We start from the raw sequence: 25,118 nt of genomic DNA on the forward strand, positions 1-25,118 counted from the left end.
TTTTAATGATGTTTGGTTTGGAACCATAAATATATTGTATTGTGACTGACAGGAGAAAGAAAGTCTTACAGTTTTGGAACAACATGAGTATAAGTAACTATAACAGAATTATCATTTTTGATGTGAACTATTTCTTTTATTTTTAAGGTGAACCTTCCGTTTATCTACAAGGCTGAACTATCTCTTTACATTGCATGGCATAGATGGAAACATATAGATTTGGATAAATATAAAGAGATAAACAATTTATGTAGACATTACTTTTATTAAATCATTGGAAGCATGACCCACAGAGGTTTTAACCCTCCTATCTGAACAAAGAGGTTCACTTCAAAGACAGCCGCTGCTGCTCTGAAGCTGGATCATTAGCTCTGGGCCTCATAAATAACAGGCCCCAGCAAACCACCCGGAGATGATGTCTCTTGTGATCTCATGTCTCTCAGCTCAGTCAAAAGATCCCCAGCAGTCTCGACGACTGCTTTAGAACCGCTTTCTCAATTGCACCCTCTATAAGAAAGCAAATCTGCCCTGCTTGCAGCCCACTATATCATGAATCTTTTGAAAGACTATGATCATGTACTGTAGTTGCCATGGTGATGAAGGACGGTCACACTGCTTCTACATGTGGTGTTGCTGCTGAGTGACTCCTGAAGGGATAGATTCTGCTTGACTCATTGCACATGGTTGGGGAGAAGTTTGAGTTTGAGTAGGCTGGTTCTCTGCGCTGAAGGATAATTAGTGTTGGTCAGGGAACGGATCAGTTCATATGTATGACTTTTCAGAGGATTTGGAAGTCTATTCCTAGTGTTAACATGGGAGTTAAACTCAGATCTGTAGCTGCAAGGCAGTGCATTGCGAGATGAAAGTATGAACAGCAGTAAATGAATTAATAAATAGGAGTTGTATTTTTAAAAAGCATATATAAGCTTGTTTTATTCCTGTTGTTCCCGTGTATGAATTATAAAAATGACAAGCATGAAGTATTTAAACAACTTTTTAAACAAAATGATAATGATCTGATACTGACTGTACCAGAAAGTCCTTGAGCAGCAAACTGTTGCTATGTTACCTTTTTAAAAAAAGCATGATTTCATAATTTCCAATTTACCTTTTGCTAAGTTTTTTTTATTTTCTTGGGTAAAATGTTTTGATAAAGTGGTAAAAATGTGATGCATATTATTTTTTATGTGGGCTTGAATTAATTTTGACTTGAATTTTAAATTGTTTAAATTAATGTTATCAAAAAGAATAATGTAAAACATAAGACATTAAGTTAGTAATGTTAATGTAGCTAATATATGCACTTCTGTTCAAAGTTTAGGGTCAGTAAGTTTATTTAATTTTGAATAACAGACACAACAAGGACGCACTTAAATTGATCAAAAATGACAGTAAAGACATTTATAATGTTGATTACAGCTATATCAAGATTTCATTTGTGATTGAGGACTGATTCATAGTTTAATCTACATCATGAGCTTCTCAAAATGTATGTTTAGATTTGGAAAAGGCTAGAATATTGCTTGCATTCTTTGCAGCAACTTTTTACCCTTTTTTTTTTGCATCATCTCCATAAAATTGGTTTAAACACTCTCCAAACACAAAGATCCTCCATAGATTTGTCTGAGAAAATGGTAGACAACAACATTTGCTAAGGTAGTATTTGAATGTTTTTCAGATGAGGCTTTACAAAGTGTCAATTTGGCATCAAAATATGAAAATACTGTGTCTGACAAAACTTTTGTGGCTAAAGAAACACTGTCTGAAAATGCAGTCGATATTTGTTATGTAACATCTACTATTAAGACAGGTCTTTTAAAATCCATTGCAAATTTGTGATTGAGGACTGATTCATAGTTTAATCTACATCATGAGCTTCTCAAAATGTATGTTTAGATTTGGAAAAGGCTAGAATATTGCTTGCATTCTTTGCAGCAAATTTTTACCCTTTTTTTTTGCATCATCTCCATAAAATTGGTTTAAACACTCTCCAAACACAAAGATCCTCCATAGATTTGTCTGAGAAAATGGTAGACAACAACATTTGCTAAGGTAGTATTTGAATGTTTTTCAGATGAGGCTTTACAAAGTGTCAATTTGGCATCAAAATATGAAAATACTGTGTCTGACAAAACTTTTGTGGCTAAAGAAACACTGTCTGAAAATGCAGTCGATATTTGTTATGTAACATCTACTATTAAGACAGGTCTTTTAAAATCCATTGCATTGTTCTAGCTTTAATTAGGAGAGTCAACCCTCCCCCAAATCCCTGTAACTTGATTTTGGTGAGTGAATGCAAACGTTTATGATGTCAGAAACACATTGCAACTCTAAGGTTTTTCCACTGAATGCTTAGCACATTTGATTCTCTTCAGAAACACTCAGAGGCACAGTGACCATGAGACCATGTCCTCTAATGTAGCTCATAAACCATGAAAGATTGAATTTAAACATCACTGCTCCAATCAAAGGCCCAAAGATGTTGTGAAATAACCATATAACTTTGTGACTCTTGTTCATGAATTTTATAGTCCAGTTTACTCACTAAAAGATGATTCTGTGTCTCTTCCATTGTGTTTGCAGGGTTTTTGTAATGAGATTCAGTCATTTGCGAGTCCTGGGGGTTTAGAGAGAGACATGGCTGGCAAACAGATGCACAGGCCTGGAGATGCACCTGTTGCTGTACTTTGGGACCTGGCCTTCATACCTTCTGCATTTCAGATTGTTCTGGGCTTTGGAAGGCACCAGAGCAAATATGTATCATCATTTTCTGCTTGATTTGTCAGGCTGTCATTGCCACATACATCTTTGGATACAAAGTGTTTTTTCCTCTTGAGAGAAAAAGGAGCAAGGATCCCTACAATGACAAGACATATATCAAATAATCGGCTTGTTTTTGTAAAACTATAGGTGGGATTTGGTATTAATTCCCAATTCCCAATTAATTTGCTATTCACAAGTTCTCAATTAATTTTGATTCTGATTCATTTGGGTGTCTGTATATTTTCTCTGATATATTGTATATAATCCTTCCATCTATTTATAAAATATCCCATCACTGTAAGTAATGATAATTTGATGTTATTGTGTAAACACTCTGATGGATTCATAGAAGGATACTTCAGATGATAATTCTTGAGTTTGGGAGTGTTTTTGATTCATTAGAAAAACCAGATTGAAAGAACTGAGCTACACTGGTTGCACTGTATGTTTTTGATTCACTAAAAAGTTGGTTAATATGAATAATTTACTTATGAATCAGACCACACTGGTTGTGTTGTATGCATATGAATCCATGAAAAGAACCAGTTCATCAGAATCATTTGTTCATGAATTGGACAACATTGGTTGTGATGTATGTTTCTGATTTACTAAAAATAACTGTTTAGAAGAATAATTTGTTCAAGAATTGGACCACACTGTTCACATTATGTGCATTGGATAGACTAAGAATCATAAGAATCATTCATTTATAAATTACACCACACTGGTTGCACTGTTTTTGTTGAGCTGTATGTTTTTGATTCATTAAAAATAAATTTTTGTTCATCAATCTGACTACAAAATGTAGTCCTGTTCATGAACAAATTACTCTGTCATTGCTTGAATCCCACAAGGACAACTTAATGGAGTTATTAAGTTGCCAATATTTTTCAGTGCATGACCTTTTTATCTCATTACGTTCAATTCCTAATGCAAAATCAGGTAAAATATTATTCAATTCAGCGATGCATGAAACACCAGCATAGAGCATAAGATCGATCTTGGGTTTTTCAAGATCATTCAAATGAAGAATTGGAAAAATCTATATTTTTACCCAAACCAAACTCTAGATAGATTGGTAGACATACAGTACTTGTTCCTAAATTCTCACTATACATGCACACATCGTCCTCAGCCAATAAGTGCTTAGGAAAAAGTATGAAATCATTATTGGGTCAGTGAATGGAAGAAAGTAACCTTGTCCAATGTCATTCTTCCTTGCTGCCAAGGGGACTGTGTAGGTGAACAGATGGCACTATAGAGCCTGTTGGCACCAGGCAAGAAGAATACCCAGTAGCGCTTCTTAGAGCACCATGCTGGAATAAACCCTGGCTAAAGGTCCTCTAAGATACCACACTATTCATTATGGACTCCAATTTGGCCACCATCCTGTTCCCTGCTTTGTCTCCAGTGAGTTCAAAGTGAGTGCGGTATCAAAGGTAGCCTTCCTGATTGGTTTATTTGGGTCTTTGGAATTGTCTGAACTGCTATTGTTCTCCTAGCAGATGACAGCATTGAAAAACAAGCCATTACGCTTGCACATCGCTAACAGCTTGCTGCAGATCTGAGCCACGTCAGATAGTTCGGTTTGCTCTGGCCTTTCTTTCACAGCACGGCTGTGTTGTGAACAGTTCCCTGGGGTTTCTCAGGGCTGCTCAACACCTTCTCAGAAACATAGTCTTGTAGCTTAGTTAACTGCTATGTATGTGTAGGTATGGTAGAATGAAGATCTGGAAGAATTTGCAGGTGTCCACTTGCATTGCCATGAGCTTCCTTCCAAAGTCAGGTTGGCAGGATGGTTTTGTAGTCACTGGAGAATTTAAAGAACATCTGATCCGTCAAGCCAGTCTTGTCCAGGGGGTACCGGTCTCTATGGAACACATAAGAACATCCTAATCAGAAAGTCAAAGGAATGAAGCTAAAGAACAGACCGTAAGAGCAGGTTTTGAAGATCCACACAGATGGGCTGTCACCTGTCCCGAGTTTCTTGGGATTGATTTGTTTCTGACCAAAACCCCTAGAGGTCTGCGAAAAAAAAGGTTTGGGCATAATTCAGACATAAAGAATTGGCTTCCATTCATGAGTGTCAGTGTGAATGAGAATTTTAACCAAACAGAAAGTTGAATTGTGTTTTGAATTAGAATCACAGGAATGGGAATTCTATCTTATCCCATCCGTCCGTCCGTCCGTCCGTCTTTCGTTATATCTGTCTGTCTATCCGTCGTTATATCTGTTGTTCTGTCTATCGTTCTGTCATTCATTTAATTGTTCTATCATGTTATAGTATCTATCATTCTAGTTATCTTTTTTGTTCAGTCTATTTGCCTCTGTCTGCCATTCTATCTATCTATTATTCTATCTTTATGTCTGCCTGTCTGTTTATCTTGCCAACATTCAAAACAATTAGTTTTACAAAATGATACAAAACATCCAAATTCAAATGGCAATTTTGCATTCTGTTTGCTACTTCAGTTCAGTTCAAATTTAGCAACTGAATTGGAATTTAAAAAGTATTTTCAGTTCAAATCTGAATAACGCACAACCATGCAAGGGAGTCGTACATTTAACACTGAACACTTTTCTCAGCTCCATTTGTTTTTCACAGTCATATGTGAATATCAAGTTCACAGAAGGAAAACGAATGCCGGTGGTATGAGCTGTAAGGTGACGGATCACTACGTACTTTCTCAAAAGGTCTTTTTGAGATGGGAGATGTGGATTTTTAAGTGCTCTGAAGTCTGATTTAAAACATCTCCTGCAGGTTTAAATTCCACTGGGTGTAAATCTCAGCCTGCAAATAGTTCTCCTCGCCTTGATTTTTCTGTCGTTACTGCCCATCAAAGCTCTGACCCCACTTTCTTAGCTGTCAGAGTTGGCTTGCTCCAACTTCTCTTATGCCCTCATTTGGTACTTTTTCTTTCTTATAGAAGAAAACTTTCGATGGCACCTTTTCCTCACATTGTGCTTGCTTTTTCCTTCTCTTTTTTCACCAGGTGGTGTTTTTTCTTCAGATTCTGGAACTTAGACTAATTAGTAGCTGTAATCTTTACTCTAGAGGAATAGTGCCAATAGTATTGCATAATACCCTCTGGTATCTGTAGTTTGATTGCTGGTGAAGAAGTGGAGAAGATATATAAGAAGGTTATGAGAAAACTGAGGAAGATTACAGCTCACGTAGGAGGCACGGTTTTCAAGCCTCATACTCTACATGGTATTGAAGCCTGTTTCGCATTAAAGTAAAAAAAAAAATAGAAGATACTTAGATACATTTTGAAATGGAAAAAAAAGTCAAATTACAAGATAAACAGTGCCAATTCCAAGAAACAAAGTCACATTGCAAGATGTAAAATCACATTGTGACATATAAACAGGAAATTACAAGATATGAAGTCACAATTGGGAGATATAAAGCTTTTAAGAAAAATAGTCGCATTTACTCTGAGGTGGAAATGCTTCTGTAACCTGGGCCACAGGGAAGCTGATTAATGAATCTAACACCTTTGTCTCACATATCCCTGACTTGCTTTCAAATAGCAGTGTCTTTTTGATTTATTACAGTATCTTGCTCAAGAGTTCAATTGATATTTACAGTAGGCTCTGCCAATATCTGTAACTTTGGTGCCTGCGTTAGCTTAACCCAAAGCTGCTTGGTGCAGCAAACTTTCCAGAGCATTGAACAAGCGGACCCTTTTTAAACACACCTTATGTCCTTCTGTCCTCAGGAGTAACATGAACCAAATCGGCTGTTGTGCAGAAAGACTTTGTTTTTGCAGATAACAGCTTGGGAACTGAAGGAGTGACCTACCTATTTTCCTTACAAGTACGAAGAAATCCATTTGTTATTGCAAAACTGCAGATTGACCTTTTTCCCCTCCTCCAAAGACAAAACGAACAGAAAAAGCAAGTGCTATCTTAAAAGTAGATTACTGGCTTTGTGTTCTGATGGTTTTTAGTGCGCAGATCAGATTTAAACATAAGCTAATGAACCTCCTGGAGCTCTTGTAGCATTTATCTTCTTTTTTGTCGTGGTAGAGGGCAACTTTTGAAGTTAGTTGTGCTTTATTAGATTCAACAGACCTGACTTTGGCTCTCTGAGGAGACTTTAAAAGTTGTGAGGAGTTTTATTTGGCTGTTAAGTTTATTGCCCTAGAAAGCAGCCATGAAGGGCAGTTAAACTGAAGTTTGAATATTCATGTCGAACTGAGATTCGGAGGAAGTCTAGGATAAAACAAACACTTGAAATGGAGAGACATGCTTCACAGAATTGGCACTGATCCATCCAGCACATCCAGAAATCCACTATTCAAACACTTCTGTCTGGGTTTAACACGTACCAGACGTGACGAGAAACTACTTGTTTAGTTAACAAGTAAATAGTTGATGATACCTGTAGGCATTTTTCATGGGGTGAGAACTGCCAGGGATCATGCAATGTTTATTATATATTTGAATGCTGAATGCATTAAACTGATTAAAAATAACAGTAAAGACATAATGTTACAGAAGGTTTCTATTTGAAATAAATGCTGTTCTTTTGAACTTTATATGGGCTACATGAAATATTAAGCAGCAGAACTTTTCAATATTGACAATAATATTGTTTTATTAGCAAATCAGCATATTATAATGATTTCTGAAGGATCAAGTGACAATGAAGACTGTAGTAATGATGCTGAAAAATTCAGCTTTCCCACCACAGGAATAAATTGCATATTAAAATACTAGATTTTTTGGAGGCCCTTTTGGATGTTTCAGGTTCAGCCTCTTCTCTGACTAGAGAACAGTTTCGTTAACTTTACATTTCTTCAGAGGTTCTACAAATGTTGTACTCACAGCATTCTCACACCCTGTAGATTTGATTTCGGACTGGCTTTGTGAACAGGCCTGACAGTTTTAGCTATTGACTGTAGCACCCGAGGCAAAGGCAACACGTAGAATTTAAAGTGAGCTTATTTTTCAATGCCGTGGTAAAGGAAGTGTGGCTAGAGACCCATGTTGTACGACCCCTTCATTGAATATGTGCAAAAAACACTGTAAATGTCAAAGATCTTCTACGAGCCCTCATGCTGAATTTCAGAATTATTTTCCTGAACTGACCTCATCCAGGCAGGAGTATTTCATCACAGTCATACATCTCTCCTGTTTCTGCAGTCTTACTATTGTGTAGTCATGCTTTCACCATTATTCAATAAAAATAATATTTTTTTGTTTTTCAATTGTCATACACTTTGAGACTAAAAAAAAAAATGTTTCCCCTAAGGAAGGAATGTAACCTGCTTTATCTTTCTTTATTTTTTTAGTGGAGCTGCTCTTATGTGTGACTGTGATGCACGCATGCATCCCAATGTGTCAGAATTTCTCCATATGCTCATATGCAAATGGTAACGAGAGATACTGAGATATGTTATCTACTGTATATTTGGATTATGATAAGATATAATGATTATTTTTGAACTGTGATAGTCCAGATTGTGTAATACACTGTAGTATTTTAAAGCATATATATGTCTGCTGTAAGATTTCTTGCGAATTCTCAGAATTTATGTTGAGACTAATGCAATTTTTCACCATAATAGTTTTTCCTTGATACAAGACAATCCCACACAATCGCAAAGTTTCACGCCTTGTCATTGCAGCATGTAGTAGTGCAGGTGACAAAATACCAGGAGTAATCTTGGATTCACAGTTTTTTTTCTTTATTTTTTTGCCATTGTCTTTCCAAGACAGTTGCAGTGTGAGATATTTGAAGTTATGTGTCATGTGTTTATTTGCAAGTATTCAGGTTTTCCCACATGCATCTACTTCTGTATGTTTAAAATTTCGGTGACATTACACGTTGTTTTTAGATAATTTAGCATATACTAGATAGATCGTATGCATATGATGTTTAGCTTTTAAATGAGCTGTGGTCTTAGTTTTTACTGCTTTTTCCAATACGTGTATTTACTTTTTTTATAAGTAAAGCTAGGATTTTTCTGCTTATCAAGTTCAGTTAAGTTCAGCGTCTCCTAAAGTAGCACCTGCGATATATTTCAGGGCTGCTAATATTGCTGACTCCATAAGATTTATCACTTGTGTTTGAGTTTTTCACCCCCCCCCCAAAGAAGACAATATATGCATAAAGATATTTTGTTTTATATAATTGTATTTACACTGCCATCTATATTATATCATAATATAGTCATTGGCTGGTCATTTATCAAAAATTGAGTCTGTAGGTTTTTTAAATTTTTTTTATAAAGAAGTCTCTCATGATTACCAAGGCTGCATTCATGTGTTAAAAATACAGTAAAAATAGTAATACAGTGAAATATTATTGCAATTTAAAATAACTGTTGTCAAGTAATGTATTTTAAAATGTAAAATTCAAATTTCAAATCGTTATTGTCATTGTAACATGTACAACGAAATTAAAGTGCCATCCAATCAGTGCATCACTCATGATCAACAAAACATATAAAAACAGTTAAAATAGTAAAAATAATATAATAAAACACACACACAGCATACATTCTGTCATTATTGCCCCGATCTCTTATTGCACATCAAATTATGTTTAGCAGCATTGAGTGTGGTAACTGCTGTAGGATAAAAACTGTTCTTAAATCTATTAGTCCTTAGAGATATCTGTTTTCTTCCTCCTGAAGTCAACGATGACCTCCTTGGTCTTTGAGGTGTTGAGTAACAGATTGTTTTCTCCACACCATACTGTCAGCTGCTCCACCTCGTCCCGATAGGCAGTACCATCCCACCACTGTGGTGTCATCGGCAAATTGGATGATGGTATTACTGTGGTGTGCAGTGGTACGATCATAGGTGTACAGGGTGTAAAGCAGGGGGCTCAGCACACAGCCCTGTGTCATAGATGTATGTGGGCCCACTCTCACCCTCTGGCTGCGACAAAGACAGGAAGCTCTTAATCTATGTACAGGTGGAGTATGGAAGTCCCAGGTCTACCAGTTTGTCCACCAGTTTGTGAGGGAGGATGGTATTAAACGCAGAGCTGTAATCCACAAAGAGCAGCCAGACGTAGCTCCCCTCCTGCTCCAAGTGGGACAGCGCAGCCTGGAGGGCTGTGGCTACGGCGTCCTACGTGGATCTGTTCGTCCTGTATGCAAACTGGTATGGATCAAAGGCCGGTGGAAAGTGATGTGTTCCTGTGGTGCAAAGCTGAATTTTTTTGCATTATAGTCTTCAGTGTCACATGATCCTTCAGAAATTAGTGCTGATTTGATACATTTCTTATTATAATCAGTGTTGACAATGATTGTGCTGCTTCATATTTTTGTGTAAACTTGATACCTTTTGTTCAGGATTCCTTAATCGATAGAAAATATTAATTTCTTTGAAAAAAAAAAAAGAATAGTAGTGTACGTAATATAGTCATTACACTCATGACTGATGATTGGAAGACGCGTTCTTGTTTTCAGTCTGTGTACAATACAAAGCACAATGAAAGCAATTAATTATCAGTAGCTGTGTGAAAAACACCTAACGGTTAAGAAGTAACCAACCAGCCTTGTAATCATAAACTCTGAGGAGCTGAAACTAGGTGTTTTTTTCAACAATGGAACTTCTAGAAATTAGACTCCCCCACACCCTTTGTGTAATGAAAAGGAAATTGAAATTTTGAAAGTTGAAGAAACACTCTGCTATGAAACCAAAGGGAACAAACATAACTATATTTCACACCTCCAGGTTCACTGCAGCCATTGCCCATTTATGTAGCAGGAAATTAGAGCTACAAAACCCTTTATGAGCCTTTTAATCATGATTAATGTACATGCTATAGCAAAGTTCTTTTCTTTTCCAAGTTTTCCTTCCAGACTGAACTGTTCTTTTTCAACTGCTTTAATTACCTCTTCGTTGAAGGTGTGCCTTGCAATTACACTAATTAGCACTATCTCTCAACTTCATTATAACCCATTTCCTCACTTAATGCATATTCATAAGCCTGCCAGTTACGAACTGATCCCATGTGCCTGAGAATGCAGAATCTATGGAGAAAGAGATGGAGTGAATGGTGGATATATTTATTTTATACAGTCCATCATTCTTTAAAACACAAAATATATCATATATAACAGGTCAAAGCTTGAAGCCAAGTCGATAGCTGTAAGGAAAACTCTTATTGCACATTACAGACCCGTTTTAATCTTTAACTGAGGCACATCTTGTGAAACAGGCTGTGATTGAAGCCGCACAATAACCCCCTACGTCGCCCCAAAAGTGATCTGGACCAATTTACAGACAGCCTTTATACACTGAACAATATGCTGTTCTCTCTGCACCATTGCAAATGACTGTAATTATCATTCTCATGGTCTAGGTCTTATTGACTGATGTTGGAACCGTTGTAATGACTTTCAGATTCAAGTACAAAGTGATTAAGACTTCGCAGTGTTGTGGGAGTTAATGGGTTTTCTCATATTCCAGTTCGGAGTGGGCCAAAATCTCACAGACTGCCAGATTTGTTGGACATATTCAGGACTAAAGATTGAGCCAATGTGGCAAATCAAAAAAGACAATGCAGTTTTGTGTTAAACCCCTCATTACAAAGGCTCTGTTCTAAGCCCTCGAGAGCTGCCTTGATGGATGTTTTCTACATAGGCAGGTGTTAGTAAAATCTTGGCATGTTTTATGTCAGTGCAAACATTTCTAACTACAGAACTCAATTCATAACACAACTTAAATATTTGTAAGTACGTAGTCCTTTAGATTGTCTACTGAACTTTAAAAAAGGGTTGTATATAAATCAAAGATTATTGGAGTATGTTTTACAAGAAAATGCATTTTTAGTCCTGCTTAATCTCATGTTTATGTTTTTCTGAAATTTGCTAGCAATTTCTTTCAAAGTAAATCTTACACCATTTTTTCATGGTGGAGTACAAATTTGATCTTATAAACATTAACAACTCATTATTCTATAGTTAAAAAATAGATTAATAATAATACATCCTTTGTGTCAGTGTTATTTTAGCATTATTTATGTACAATTATTATTTTAATTAATATTTTTAACCTTTATTTATTTATTTTTTTGGTGCATTGCTGCCATGTTATGTCATTTTAATGTTATATTTGAATGTTTTACCATAATAATGAGATACTGTGTTGTTAAAACCATGTATTATAATGACATATTTTGTCATAAACATTATCCCATTATAACGTAGACATAACATAAAGGTATTATATTGTTATATTGTACATTTTTTATATTTTTTATGTGACGTGACAGTGTAGGCCTGTAGGACTTTATCATTTTTATATTTCAGTTTTTATTTTAAATTTAGTTGAAGTTTTAGTCATTTTGATATGTGCTTTTGTTTGGTCTTTTTTTTATATTTAAGTATAGCTTATAGATTTTTATTTTACTTTTAGTTTTAGTTTTCATTTTACACTTATTTCCGTCAGTTCAATGCCAATATTTAGTGTTTTAAGTTTCAAGTTTTTCATTTAATATTTATATTTTATTTCACTTTCAATTACTGAAAACCCTTTTTAATAGTTTTAGTTTTTGTTACTAATAACAACGATGCTGTGTATATCACAGGTAACTCCATCGCCTCCTCAAGGTTTATTAATATTACAGTAACACAAAAATTCAGAAAAAGTAAGTTGACAGCCCTACTGGAACGTCCACTGGACGTTTTACTGTTATTCATAAATGTTGGGGAACAGTGATGCGGTTGATGACATACTGTAAGTCTTTGTAAGTACTTTGTCAAATGTAGTATGTACTCTGACAAAATATGAATGTTTGTGGAGGATTCAGTTCACAGCTGATTCAGTCGAGTGTATTGCTAACAACAAAACTACAAACTCAACGCACACAGTAAAATAGTCAAATTTTGAAACAATAAACCTAGTCAAACTTGTTTAAAAGAGACATCACACCAGAAGTGTACTTTTTGATGCCTTAAAATCTTGTCTAGATGACAGACTTACTCGATTATGCGCACAGAGCTCATGACCGCGACTTTTATTTACAGCATAATAGCAATTTTTAGCACTGTACTGGAATGCACCAGTTGAACATATTCAGAGAAATATGACTAGACTTCTAAACATAATAGCCCAAAAACTGTTTTAGTCAAATTGACTCTCTTTGCAAAGGAAATTGCTAGACCGTTCCAGAAGTATTTTTCTCAGCATCAGTCAGTGCATATCAGGGTGAGTGCGTAACTTCCAGGGTGTTCTGAGATTTAAAATGAACGCTGGCACTCTAAATGCCTCCTGAATCTTAATATAGTCCTATACAGGATGGCTGCCACTTTCATTTCACAAGCAACCTCTCGGGACTGTGTTTTGGCTGTTACTGTAGACTATTGCACAGGTAGATGGCTAGTGGTATTCTCTGCACGTCCTTCCACGAAAGGGTCTTCAGGATGCATGATGGATACAGGGGCTAAAAGTATGCATTGTCCTTTCATTCATTCCCTCAAGAAGAGTTAGAAATGACATTATGAGTTGCACTATTGTGCAAGTTGGGGTGAGATTTTGTTGATTTATTTATTTTGGGGAAGAAATTAATACTTTTATTTACACAGAAATCACTAGTAAATTTCGCAATTAATTAAAACCCCCCAGCAAATTTATATTTAATTGAATAATACATTTTGAAGTAGAAAGACTGAAAGCTTTTTTTTTTATTTTTATAAAACATAAATAAATGTTTTAATAAAATTTCAATAATTTTTTTACAACTTTTCTTTTATTACTAAATCTCTTTTTTAACAATGCACAGGGATGCATTATATTATGAAAATATTCATATTTCAAATAAATTATGCTTTTGTAAACCTGTTAATCAAAGGTTCCTGAAAAAAAGGTATTGTGGTTTCCAGTAAAAATATTAAGCCGCGACTGTTTTCAGCTTTGATAGTAATACAACATTTTTCTTGAGAAGCAAATCAGCATATCAGAATGATTTCTGAAGGATTATGTGACACTGAAGACTGATGCTGAAAATTCTGCTTTGCATCACAGAAATAAATTACATATTAAAGTAGAAAACAGATATTTTAAATTCTAATAATATTTTACAGTATCACAGTTTTTTTACTAATTTAAATTAAATTACAAGTAAATGGTTTTGTGAAGTTATTTAAATTTTCATTACTGTTTTTCAGTCAAATTTAAGGAGCTTTTACTCAACTCATGTAAAGCTAAAAACTGATGCTTTGTTTTGTTTTATCCAAGCTAACACTTTACGGTAATGCTCTATTTGTTAACGGTAATAAGGTAATGCATTAGCTAACTTTTTATATTGATATTGTTACATTTTAATTTGTTCATATGCATTTTTATTATCTATTTTAATTAGTATGAATGAATCTTTTAATATTGAATACAATTCTGAATGAAAATTAACTATGAACAGTAGTAATCTACATTAACCGACATTTAATAAAATGAAAATATCATGCATTTAAAAAATATTGTTAATAAATTGTTCATCGTTAGTTCATGTCTAATGCATTAACTGATGTTAAAAAAGTTTCCACTTATCATGAAATGCACTTAAAAGCAGCATAAGCTAAATTCAGTCAGACAGTTGTATCGCCATATTGGACAACAGACCAATTATCGGTTTGGTTCCGATAAGGTTGAAACCAGTGCATCTGTACTGTTTAAAGAGGTTGTGAGGATTTTCTCCACTTTCATGCAGTAAAGAAGCAGATAACACAACAGATACGGCTAGTTTTTGCACATCGCTTGGGATCAGCACCAGGCATCGACATGCATTGACGGTGAGAGAGCAAACATATTCAAAGTAACTGAACCGCCGATTCTTCTGTGTCCACCGCTGCCCTTATCAGCTCATTTTTGTCTGGCTGAGAGAATGAACTGTGTGAATAGTGTGTGAAAGAAAACTGGAGAATAATGGAATCCTCTGTGGTCAGTCCTGGGAGAGAGTCAGCTAAAGATGTGATGAGAGTAGCACATACGTCTTCGCCAGTGTCACGGTTTCTCACAGAGCAGGATTTGTAAAGGAGATAACTCTGTTGTGCAGCTCTCAGGTGGCCAAATGGCTCTCACCTAATCAGATGTCTAGACAATTATGGAAATGAAGTGGGAGCCGGACACACAAAGCATGAGAATTGCAGTCGAAGGTCACTTTGTTTTCAAATAATCAAGCAGGGGAATAGTTTGGCTGAAAAGAAATAAGAGCTATTTATTTTGACATTTCATGTGTCATTGTTGTTTTAACACTGACATTTTTTTGTGGACATGTTTATGCGAATTTGTGCGCTGATTTTAAATCCGAGGAGTTTATCTCCCGATCTCTGTGTAATACTTATCAAAAAGATCATGTTAAATTATTTGTGCATAACCTAATATTCATGAACTAAGGTTTCATGTCTGTAATTTTATTAGGAATTTTAATAAAATAGCAAAAAGTATTCATGAGTGGCCCAAAGCTTTATTCTGTGAAGGCAAACTCAGAGCCATTTTTGGAGACTTTCAAGCTCTCTCCCTAGTAACTGAGGGAATTAAAAATTAAAAACGTGTCTGAAAACGTATCTCTAGTTTTTGTGAACTGTTTCTTATGGCTTTCTTAAAGAAAATGATGCATTAGCAAACTCATTCATGCTATAAAAAACTAAATAATGTATCCTTTTAATAATTAATCATTCTGGACAAGGCAGTTCTCAGCTGGTGGGTTGCAACTTAAAAATGGGTCACATTTCTGTACTAAAAGCGTCACAGACAACAGGGAAACTCTTAACAAATTGCACCTAACCATGCAGTTATACATGCTCATGGCTGGACGTGCCATTGGGCTTGAGTGGGCTGCAGCCCATGGGCCCCACCTTGTAGGGGGCCCCGCCTTTGCCCGTTTACGTTTGTTTGATTTGTTCGTTATATGCCAGTCAGAATTCAGAAATTATTAGCCGCATTTCCACTGCGTACGCAAGATCTCAACGGGCCAGCCGGGGCTACAGCTTACAACTATGACCATCGAGGCCACAATCAAACCACATAAACTGGTATTTATGATTATTTCACATAGAAGAAGGACACACGTATTGAATCGCGTCTGCACCGATTGGTTTGCTATCACAGCTCCATTAAGCCTTTAGCCCCAAAGAGCGCACATTTAGAAAGATAATGATAAATTCTCAAATGTTCACACCTCATTTCTTTGCAGAGGATGATTCTTACTATATTAATGTTCCACTAAATTATGCGATCATTGGATGAGTTTTGAGCGCTCTCGCTCATCTTACTGCCATTATACATAGTGGGGAAGAAATATCATCAAAATGATTTAAAAAATTAAAAAAAAAGCAGTTTAATGAGTTTCTGTTTTTATAACATAGCTATGCCTATGATATAGGACTTAGCCTATCACACAAACAAGAGTCCTGTTTTTTTTTTCTCGAATATCTGTACGATCGCAAATGTACAATAAACAACATCTTACAGAGTAACTTTCAGACAAAAAATTCCATTTTGCTCCGTCAGAAAGAAAATAGAACAAACAGCAGAACCGCTGCGTCTCCGAACAACAGTGTTTTGTTTATGCCAGTTAGAATTCAGAAATTATTAGCCGCATTTCCACTGCGTACGCAAGATCTCAACGGGCCAGCCGGGGCTACAGCTTACAACTATGACCATCGAGGCCACAATCAAACCACATAAACTGGTATTTATGATTATTTCACATAGAAGAAGGACACACGTATTGAATCGCGTCTGCACCGATTGGTTTGCTATCACAGCTCCATTAAGCCTTTAGCCCCAAAGAGCGCACATTTAGAAAGATAATGATAAATTCTCAAATGTTCACACCTCATTTCTTTGCAGAGGATGATTCTTACTATATTAATGTTCCACTAAATTATGCGATCATTGGATGAGTTTTGAGCGCTCTCGCTCATCTTACTGCCATTATACATAGTGGGGAAGAAATATCATCAAAATGATTTAAAAAATTAAAAAAAAAGCAGTTTAATGAGTTTCTGTTTTTATAACATAGCTATGCCTATGATATAGGACTTAGCCTATCACACAAACAAGAGTCCTGTTTTTTTTTTCTCGAATATCTGTACGATCGCAAATGTACAATAAACAACATCTTACAGAGTAACTTTCAGACAAAAAATTCCATTTTGCTCCGTCAGAAAGAAAATAGAACAAACAGCAGAACCGCTGCGTCTCCGAACAACAGTGTTTTGTTCCTCAGCGTTACACGGACCAGTAAATGATTCATTCAGGCTATAAGTACAGTCGTTTGCAAAGTTAAATGAATCAGCTTTTTAAACAAATCGGTTGATTCAACTCACTCATTAAGACTCACTCACTCACTTGCTGCCACCTACTGGCGGTTGTAGTTTCATAATTTAAAAAAGTAGCTTATTTCATTTTTGCAATCATTTAATATTTCTACATTAAAATGTTATAATTAAACTTAACATTTATGCACAATCCATCTATGAATTTTGTTGATAGTGATTTAATTTGATTAAGTTAATAGCCAGCATGTCTTTTTATTCGATTGAATTTATTGATTAAATAAGAACCTGGCATAAGAGGACACAGATATGATGATAACTTTTATAATACTAATAAGCTAATATCTCTGGGGGTTTTTTATTTATTTATTTATTTTATTTTATTTTTTTGCTCAAGGTTATTTCCGGGATTTGATCTCTCAACTGAGAGAACTTTGTCTATAGCCTAGACATGTTGCATATTAATTGTACTATTTATGAAACTCAAAGCATATGTTTGTGTATTTTGTGTTACTCCATAATAATGATGTTCTATTTGAGGGCATTTGTAGTGTAGATATAGAGCCCAGACATAACCTCAAGCCCAGGGGCCCCTGCTATGCTGATTGCATAGGATAGCAAAATGAATATTTTTATTATTTTAAAGAGAAGAGAAACAATAATAATTATAATCATTATTTTGTTTTTACAGTGTAATTTACTTGGCAGTCAATGGGACAGTGACAAACCCTCCCGGTTTTCATCCAAAATATCTTAAATTGTGTTCCGAAGACAAACAAAGCTTTTATGGGTTTGGAACGACATGGGGTTAAGTGATTAATGACAAAATTTTCATTTTGGGGTGGAGTAACCCTTTGACTGACATACTTCATCTTCAAAAACCATGAATAAAAATATGCAAGGTGAATGAAAATATTACAAAGAAAATTGTTTGTTTTTGTGTAGTTGTTTAATGTTTGTACAGCTTATATCATGCTAATATTTTTCACATGTTGTCAAGCCTATTTTTTTTTTTTTTGATGTGCAGTTTTGGTACTTTTTGTGGTCACTTGATGTCAAATGTACACTTTACAACCACCACAGAATAAGTATAGTGAGAAACAGAAAAGTTTTGTTGTAAATATGGTGTTACCCTATAAACATAACATCTCAAAGTATAATGGAAAAGCTTTTCCCATATTTGAGCTGGACATAAATCTTCTGGATTTAAAGGTCAGTCAATGAAAATGCATCAGCTCCTTGGTTTGGCTTTACATGTGTAATGCATTGAAAACAGACGCTCTAGATCAGCAAAACAGTGTTCACTTAACCTTTTAACATTACGTTCATTTTAATCTGTCATGGACTGAGCAAACACATATTTTTGTTTCCTAGAAGGATCTAGAAGATGATGCAACTATTGTTTGATTTAACTTATGAGTCTCATTTGCAATTGAGTTCTCCATCCTTTCGCCTCTCCAGGTGATCTACGCCCTCAACACCAAGAATGACGAGCATGAGGCGGCCATCCAGACCCTGAAGGAGGCCCACGAGGAGGAGGTGCAGCAGATCCTCTCGGAAACGCGGGAGAAGATCATGCAGTACAAGAGCAAGATCAGCGACGAGATGGACTTGAAGCGGCGTATTCAGTCTCTGGAGGAGAACATGGAGCTGCACGAGCGGATGAAGCGGCAGGCCCTGACGGAGTTCGAGACGTACCGCCAGCGGGTGGAGGACATGCAGCTGTGCACGGAGGCGCAGCACACACAGCGCGTGGTCACCATGTCCCGCGAGGTGGAGGAAATGCGCCGCTCTTTCGAGGAGAAGCTCCGCTCCTTTGGACAGTTGCAGTCCCAGTTTGAGCAGGAGAAACAGCAGGCTGTTGAGGAGCTACATGCCGCACATCGGCAGGAGGTGCGTCTACCAATTTTTGTGGTTACATGTAAAAATTTAGGTATATCCAAGGGCAAAATCGAATTCCCATTTTTAGGATTAAAAAAAGATGTGATTTTAAATGTGATTTAAAAAAATCCAGGTATATAGGACTTCACAATTTGGCCAGACTTTTGTGATTATATATCAGTATGACTATAAAATAGTACTACTACTAATTTATTATTATTATTATTATTAAATGTAGCTATTTAACAATATTACTACTGTAATATTTAACTGAAAAAAAATAAGTATTAAAAAAATTGTCATCATCATCAACATGTACATCATAATAAACTTGAATATTTAAACTTAATATGTAATTCGTTAATATGTAAACGTAATATGTGACCCTGGACCACAAAACCAGTCATAAGGGTAAATTTTTCGACATTGAGATTTATAGATCACATGAAAGCTGAATAAATAAGATTTCCATTGATGTATGGTTTGTTAGGATAGGACAATATTTGGCCGAGATACAACTATTTGAATATCTGGAATCTGAGGGTGCAAAAAAATCTAAATACTGAAAAAATTGCCTTTAAAGTTGTCCGAATGAAGTTCTTAGCAATGCATATTACTAATCAAAAATGAAGTTTTGACATATTAACGGTAGGAAATTTACAAAATATCTTCATGGAACATGATCTTTACTTAATATCCTAATGATTTTTGGCATAAGAGAAAAATTGATCATTTTGACCCATACAATATTTTTTTGGCTATTGCTACAGACCTTAAGACCGGTTTTGTGGTCCAGGGTCGCATTTATTTCTTTCTTAATTTTCAGTTAAATTATTAAACTTGCTTACTTTCAGAGTATGTGAGTGGAGCGGTGTGATTTTGAATGGAGCGAGGAGCGGATTTTTTTAAAGTCGGAGCGTCGTGGTTTTCACTCGCCCCAAGACCGCTCCATCACGAGCACAATTCATGCCAATGGCCCATAATTTATCTGCATATTTAGCAAGAATTCACATGTTAAACATATTTAGCTAGCTTGATACAGATGGATCACTCAAATCAGAAAGAATGTGAAGGGTATGATGATAGCAATGGACATGAGCGGGAAGTTATAGTTCTCAAGGAGTTTGTTTGTTCCTTCTAGATAGGCTACTGAATATTTTATGGTGAAAGCATGATTTAAACCGGTACAGCACTTATTCACACGCAATCGCTCTCTCAATAATGCATTCAAACAAATGTAATCTTACAGTGCTACTTCATCTGTACACCCGATTTCGAATGAGCAGAAATCTGTAAGAAATGCAGCGATCCGTAGATAAAATAACTGACGAAAACGTACTGTTATGTTCATTCTTCACAAACAAAATTTGCTCTGCAAAAAGCAACAATGATACCTTTTAATGCTGACAACCATGTAACATTGGCATGTGGTAGGAGAAAAGTTTGCACACTATGTTTCAAACAAGCCACTTTTCTCCTTGTATTTTATTTATTTTATTTTAATATATGTTATGAACAGAACTTCTGTGATATTTCAAAGCATAATGAAATACTTTAGCCGTAATTTTCATCATGGAGCGAAGGTGGAGCAGTGTTTCTGATATCAGTGAGCGAGGAGTGGAGCGGGAGCAGGAAATGGTGAACCCGGAGCAGAGTGGTTATTGAATGCTCGGAGGGGAAATTGTTGGCGCTCCACTCCGCTCACATTCTCTGAACCGGTCATTCACACAGCTGAATTTGTGCTCATGCTCATTATATTCACTGTTGCCCAAAAATAAAGATTTTTGTTCTGAATATAAGAGGTTGACTAACTTACATTTGTAATTCACAAATAATTCAAGTCATGTGATAAAAATTACATAGTAAAATGCAAAACTCATGTTCCGCTTTAGGCTGTTTTTATTCCATTATCAGATTGATTCATCTGGATGATTGTAAAGTCTATAGAAATATATTAAGTTAATTTATCTCAAAGAATTCCAAACGTTAAAAAATACATATTTATTTTAATTATTTATTTTTAATTTTTTTATTATTAAATGGTAGTAAAATAAAAATATGTTCAGAAAAAAAATTATTTCTTTATTTATTTCCAAATGCTAATTTTTAAGATGGATTTATTTATATTTGGGTAAATTAGCTTAATAATTACTCATTTGCTTATCTGTTTTTGTTGATTAGCATTACAGTTTTTACATGGATAGTACCTCTGGAGCAGCCTTGGTTTAAGTGCCATGGTCAAGGTCACAGTGGCCAAAGTTCATATACCGACCCTTGTGGTGTTTGAACCTTTAGTTTGCTAGCTTAGATCTTAAATCAAAGGCTACGCTACAGTAATGAAGTTTGTATTTGTCAAAATTCTGCCCTGACAACTGTACATTAAACATCAAATAACTGACAGTTGGCTGTAAATGTGTCATTCTCTGTAGCATTTTCATATTCAGTAACAGACAAATTGTTTGTGACTGGTTAGGAAGCAGCATTAGGAAGTGTTTTGCATCCATTTAAAAAAACTCAAATGAATGTTGTATTCACAGGTCCAAGAACTGCTTCGCTCACACCAAAGCCAGAATGCCAACTACAGCAAAGACCAAGATAAACTGGGACAGCTTCACAAAGCGGAGGTGGATTCACTGACCGAAAGAGTTGAGGAACTGAAACAGGACAAGAAGCGTCTGGTGGAGGAGTACGAGGCCAAGCTGAATAAAGCCCAGGCTTTCTATGAACGGGAACTGGAGGCCATGAAGCGCACGCAGCAGATGACCGCAGAGAACCTGCTGGCCTGGAAGAAGACCGAAGCCGAGCTGAGGAAGGAGTTCCAGGCGCAGGAAGCGGCGCTGCAGAAGACTCTGGGGAAGCTGCGCAGTGAACTGCAGCGGGTGCAGGAGGAGGCCAGGGAGAGCAGGGAGAAATCCCACAAACTGCAGGCCTCCCTCATTGCTGCAGAGAGCAACATCAAGGTAAAGGCCACCAGATGCATCACATGTCCTTGTTTTTTTTCTTTTGCAAATTAAATTACATTTAAAAATGATTAATTTAAATTAAATAAATTGATTTAACTTATGATTTAATTGACTTTAATTTAATGATATTGTTCACCCAAAAATGAACATTCTGTCATCATTTACTCACCCTGGTATGACTTTCTGGTCATATTTTAGTTTGGGGACCAATTTTCACTATTAACTAACTATTAACTATGACCTTTGCCTCAATAAACTCCTCCTAATTTGCTACTTATTAATTGTTAGTAAAGTACTTGTTACATTTAGGTATGGGGTAGGATTAAGGGATCTAAAATATGTTCATGCAGAATAAGCCATTAATTTGTGCTTTATAAGTACTAATAAACAGCCAATATGATAGTAATATGCATGCTAATAAGCAACTAGTTAATAGTGAGAATTGGTCCCAAAACAGAGGTGTTACCAACTTTCTTACTTTTGATATTTAGAAGAGATATATTGAAGTAAGTTTCATTGACTTCCATTGTATTTTTCCATACATTCTTTAGTGGACTTTTAATTTAATTCAATTCAATTAATTGAAGGCAACACTTTACAATAAAGTTCTATTTGTTAAATGTATTTAATGCATTAACTAACAGTGAGCAATACACTTGTTGCAGCATTTATTGATCTTTGTTAACTTAGTTAATTAAAATACAACTGTTCATTGTTAGTCCATGTTACCTCAGGTCTATTAATTAACATTAATAGATACAACTTTTAATTGTAATAATGTATTAGTAAATGTTGGAATCAACATCAACTAAGAGTAATAAATTCTTAAGAAGTATTTTTCATTGTTAGTTTATGTTAACTCATGGAGTTAACTAATGTTAATGAATGTAACCTTACTGTATAGTGTTACCTTACTGAATTATTTTTTTTAAAACTCTGATTGGCTTTGTGCAGAATTTCACTTTCATAAATAAAAGTACATTTGTTGATGCTTAAAAGTTATGTTACATATTTAATCTCATTTTATAATTCATCTAATGAGAATCATCTTATCTTAATAGTTGAAATGAGAGCAAAATTCACAACTCATATCCTAACAGGTTCCTGGCCGCTGGTCTCAATTTGAATTAACTGCTCTACATGTTTTTTTTCTTGTAGAATATCTTGTTTAAATGCATCACATTGTGATACTAAAATGGGTTACAAATGCTGTTTGAAAATGTTTAATTTACAAGTCATTTACAAACACGTAAGAACAAATACAGTATTTCTTTAACCCTCTGCAGTGTATTTTAAATAATTAAAATGGCGAACACAAAAAAATCATCGCAGTGAAAGTCAAACTACTGTAGTGTTTTGGTTTCTCTGAACACATCAGATATTTCAGACATATTTACAGAAGAGACTTCAAACGCAGTGGCACACATCCTGAACTCTGAATTGTCTTTCAAATATCTTTGAAGAAAAAAGCCAGTCAGCCAGCATGGCCCTCCAAGGCATTTCTTGGACTTGTTTCTGAATGGAAGAACTGACGAAATGTAATTTATGGGTGTCATCAAAAGATCCATGCTTGGCTTGATTTATAATATGGTTGTTCAAATGAACAATGATGGCCAGTTTAATCTTAAAGCTGGGAAGGAACTCTTTGTAGTCCCTACGAGCCAAAATCATTCCAATATCCTGATTTGGTGCTCAAGAAACATTTTTCTTCTTATTATCAATGTTGAAAACAGTTGTACTTGAAATGTTGAATTGATTATTATAAGGCAGCAGCTATCTGCGCTAAGTTAAAATAGCATGTTTTCTTAGGGTTCTATTTACACTGTGCAAATAGCGATAGATTCTGTTTACACTGTGTACAAATAGAAGTGTTGTCTTTGCAATAATATTAGTTAGATGCTATTTATACTACTCGGTGCAAGTGGCAGATATGTGCACCTCGATATTGTAGTACATTATAAAACAGTATGCAATAATAGCAATTATAATTTTTATTAAAATTCTTGAATGGATGCCACCTTATTGGGACAATTAAGCCCTCCCTACACCTACCTCTAATCCTAACCGATTAACACCCATGATGCACTTTATTTTCCACTTTTCGATTATTTCCTTCATTTTATTGAAAATAAATACCTTTCTGATGTGATAAGTGATGTGAAAAGGGAGAAGAATGAGTTCGGCGAAAGGAGGATTCGAACACGGGTCGAAAAAAGTCACAGAGTTAGTTTAAAGAGCCTCTGCCAACAAGGCGGGCTATTTGCACTTCGTTTAAATAGACACTTAATTATTATGTAATTATTAAATGTTATTATGTAATTATTATTATAAATGTTGAAAATTTCTGTTTTGTGGAAACCCATTTTTCAGGATACTTTGATGAATAGAAAGTCCAAAAGAACAGGATTTATTTGAAACCAGAAATCTTTTGTAACATTATAAATGTTTTACTGTAATTTAATTTAATAAATGAATGTGACCAATTTAAAGCATGCTTGCTAAATAAAGGTAATAATTTCTTAAAAACAAACAAGCAAAAAAAAACTAATGTTTTTTATATGGATGGATGGATGGACAGACAAAAGTACTTCAATAAGTTTTCAGTTAACCTGATGAAAAACCTGATAAACCAATAAACCTGAATTCGGTAATTAAAAGGTATATCCCAATACTTTTGTCCATTATAATATGGATGGATGGATGAATAGAAAATAGGCAAAACAGTTAATGCAGTGGTCATCTTAGTACTGTATGTCCCCAGGCAGATGTTTGTAAGTTTTTTTGTTTGTTTTTGGTTAAAAAAAAAAAAAAAAGCTCCTGTGTTCTTGAATGGGCAAAGACCTAAATCTCCAAAACGTCAAGATTATGTTTTAATAGTACATTTCAAAACGGCAATACAATCTGACAACAGTGGCGTAAAATTGATCTTTTTTAGTTCTGTACTAAAATAAAGTATTTTTCATGTTGTGCATGTTCGTTCTACCAAAAAGTCTCTATATGTAGCATTACAATGCTGAAATTTTCCTACAAGTGGTTCGTTTCTTTCTCTTTGTGCTGTCTTTGCTCTAAGAAGAACAAAATACATTGAATGAATTCATTCAGTGGAAAAGTCGATGATTTGAAAAATTGAACATGAGCTCCACAATGGTGGAAGTGAAGGAAAAAGTTCGCGAGACAATGAGCGATGGAAGCCGAGAGAAGTTCTTTTAAAAGGCGACGAAGGAGAGAGCAGAGATGAAAGGGAGAAAGAGCTAATGTGTACATG

General features: G+C 35.3%; 1 protein-coding gene across 1 annotated transcript in view; it reads left to right on the forward strand.

The window, feature by feature from the left end:
* Positions 1-25,118, forward strand: part of LOC107567288 (protein FAM184A-like) — a 77,918-nt gene that overhangs the window by 34,003 nt on the left and 18,797 nt on the right. Inside the window, exons 2-3 of the mRNA XM_016252943.1 lie at positions 18,471-18,902; positions 21,428-21,850. Coding sequence (XP_016108429.1) covers positions 18,471-18,902; positions 21,428-21,850 — 855 coding nt within the window. The remainder of the gene's footprint in view (positions 1-18,470; positions 18,903-21,427; positions 21,851-25,118) is intronic.

This window comes from Sinocyclocheilus grahami, unplaced genomic scaffold, assembly GCF_001515645.1.
Source record: "Sinocyclocheilus grahami isolate Dianchi unplaced genomic scaffold, SAMN03320097.WGS_v1.1 scaffold1141.1, whole genome shotgun sequence".
Lineage (NCBI taxonomy): Eukaryota > Metazoa > Chordata > Actinopteri > Cypriniformes > Cyprinidae > Sinocyclocheilus > Sinocyclocheilus grahami.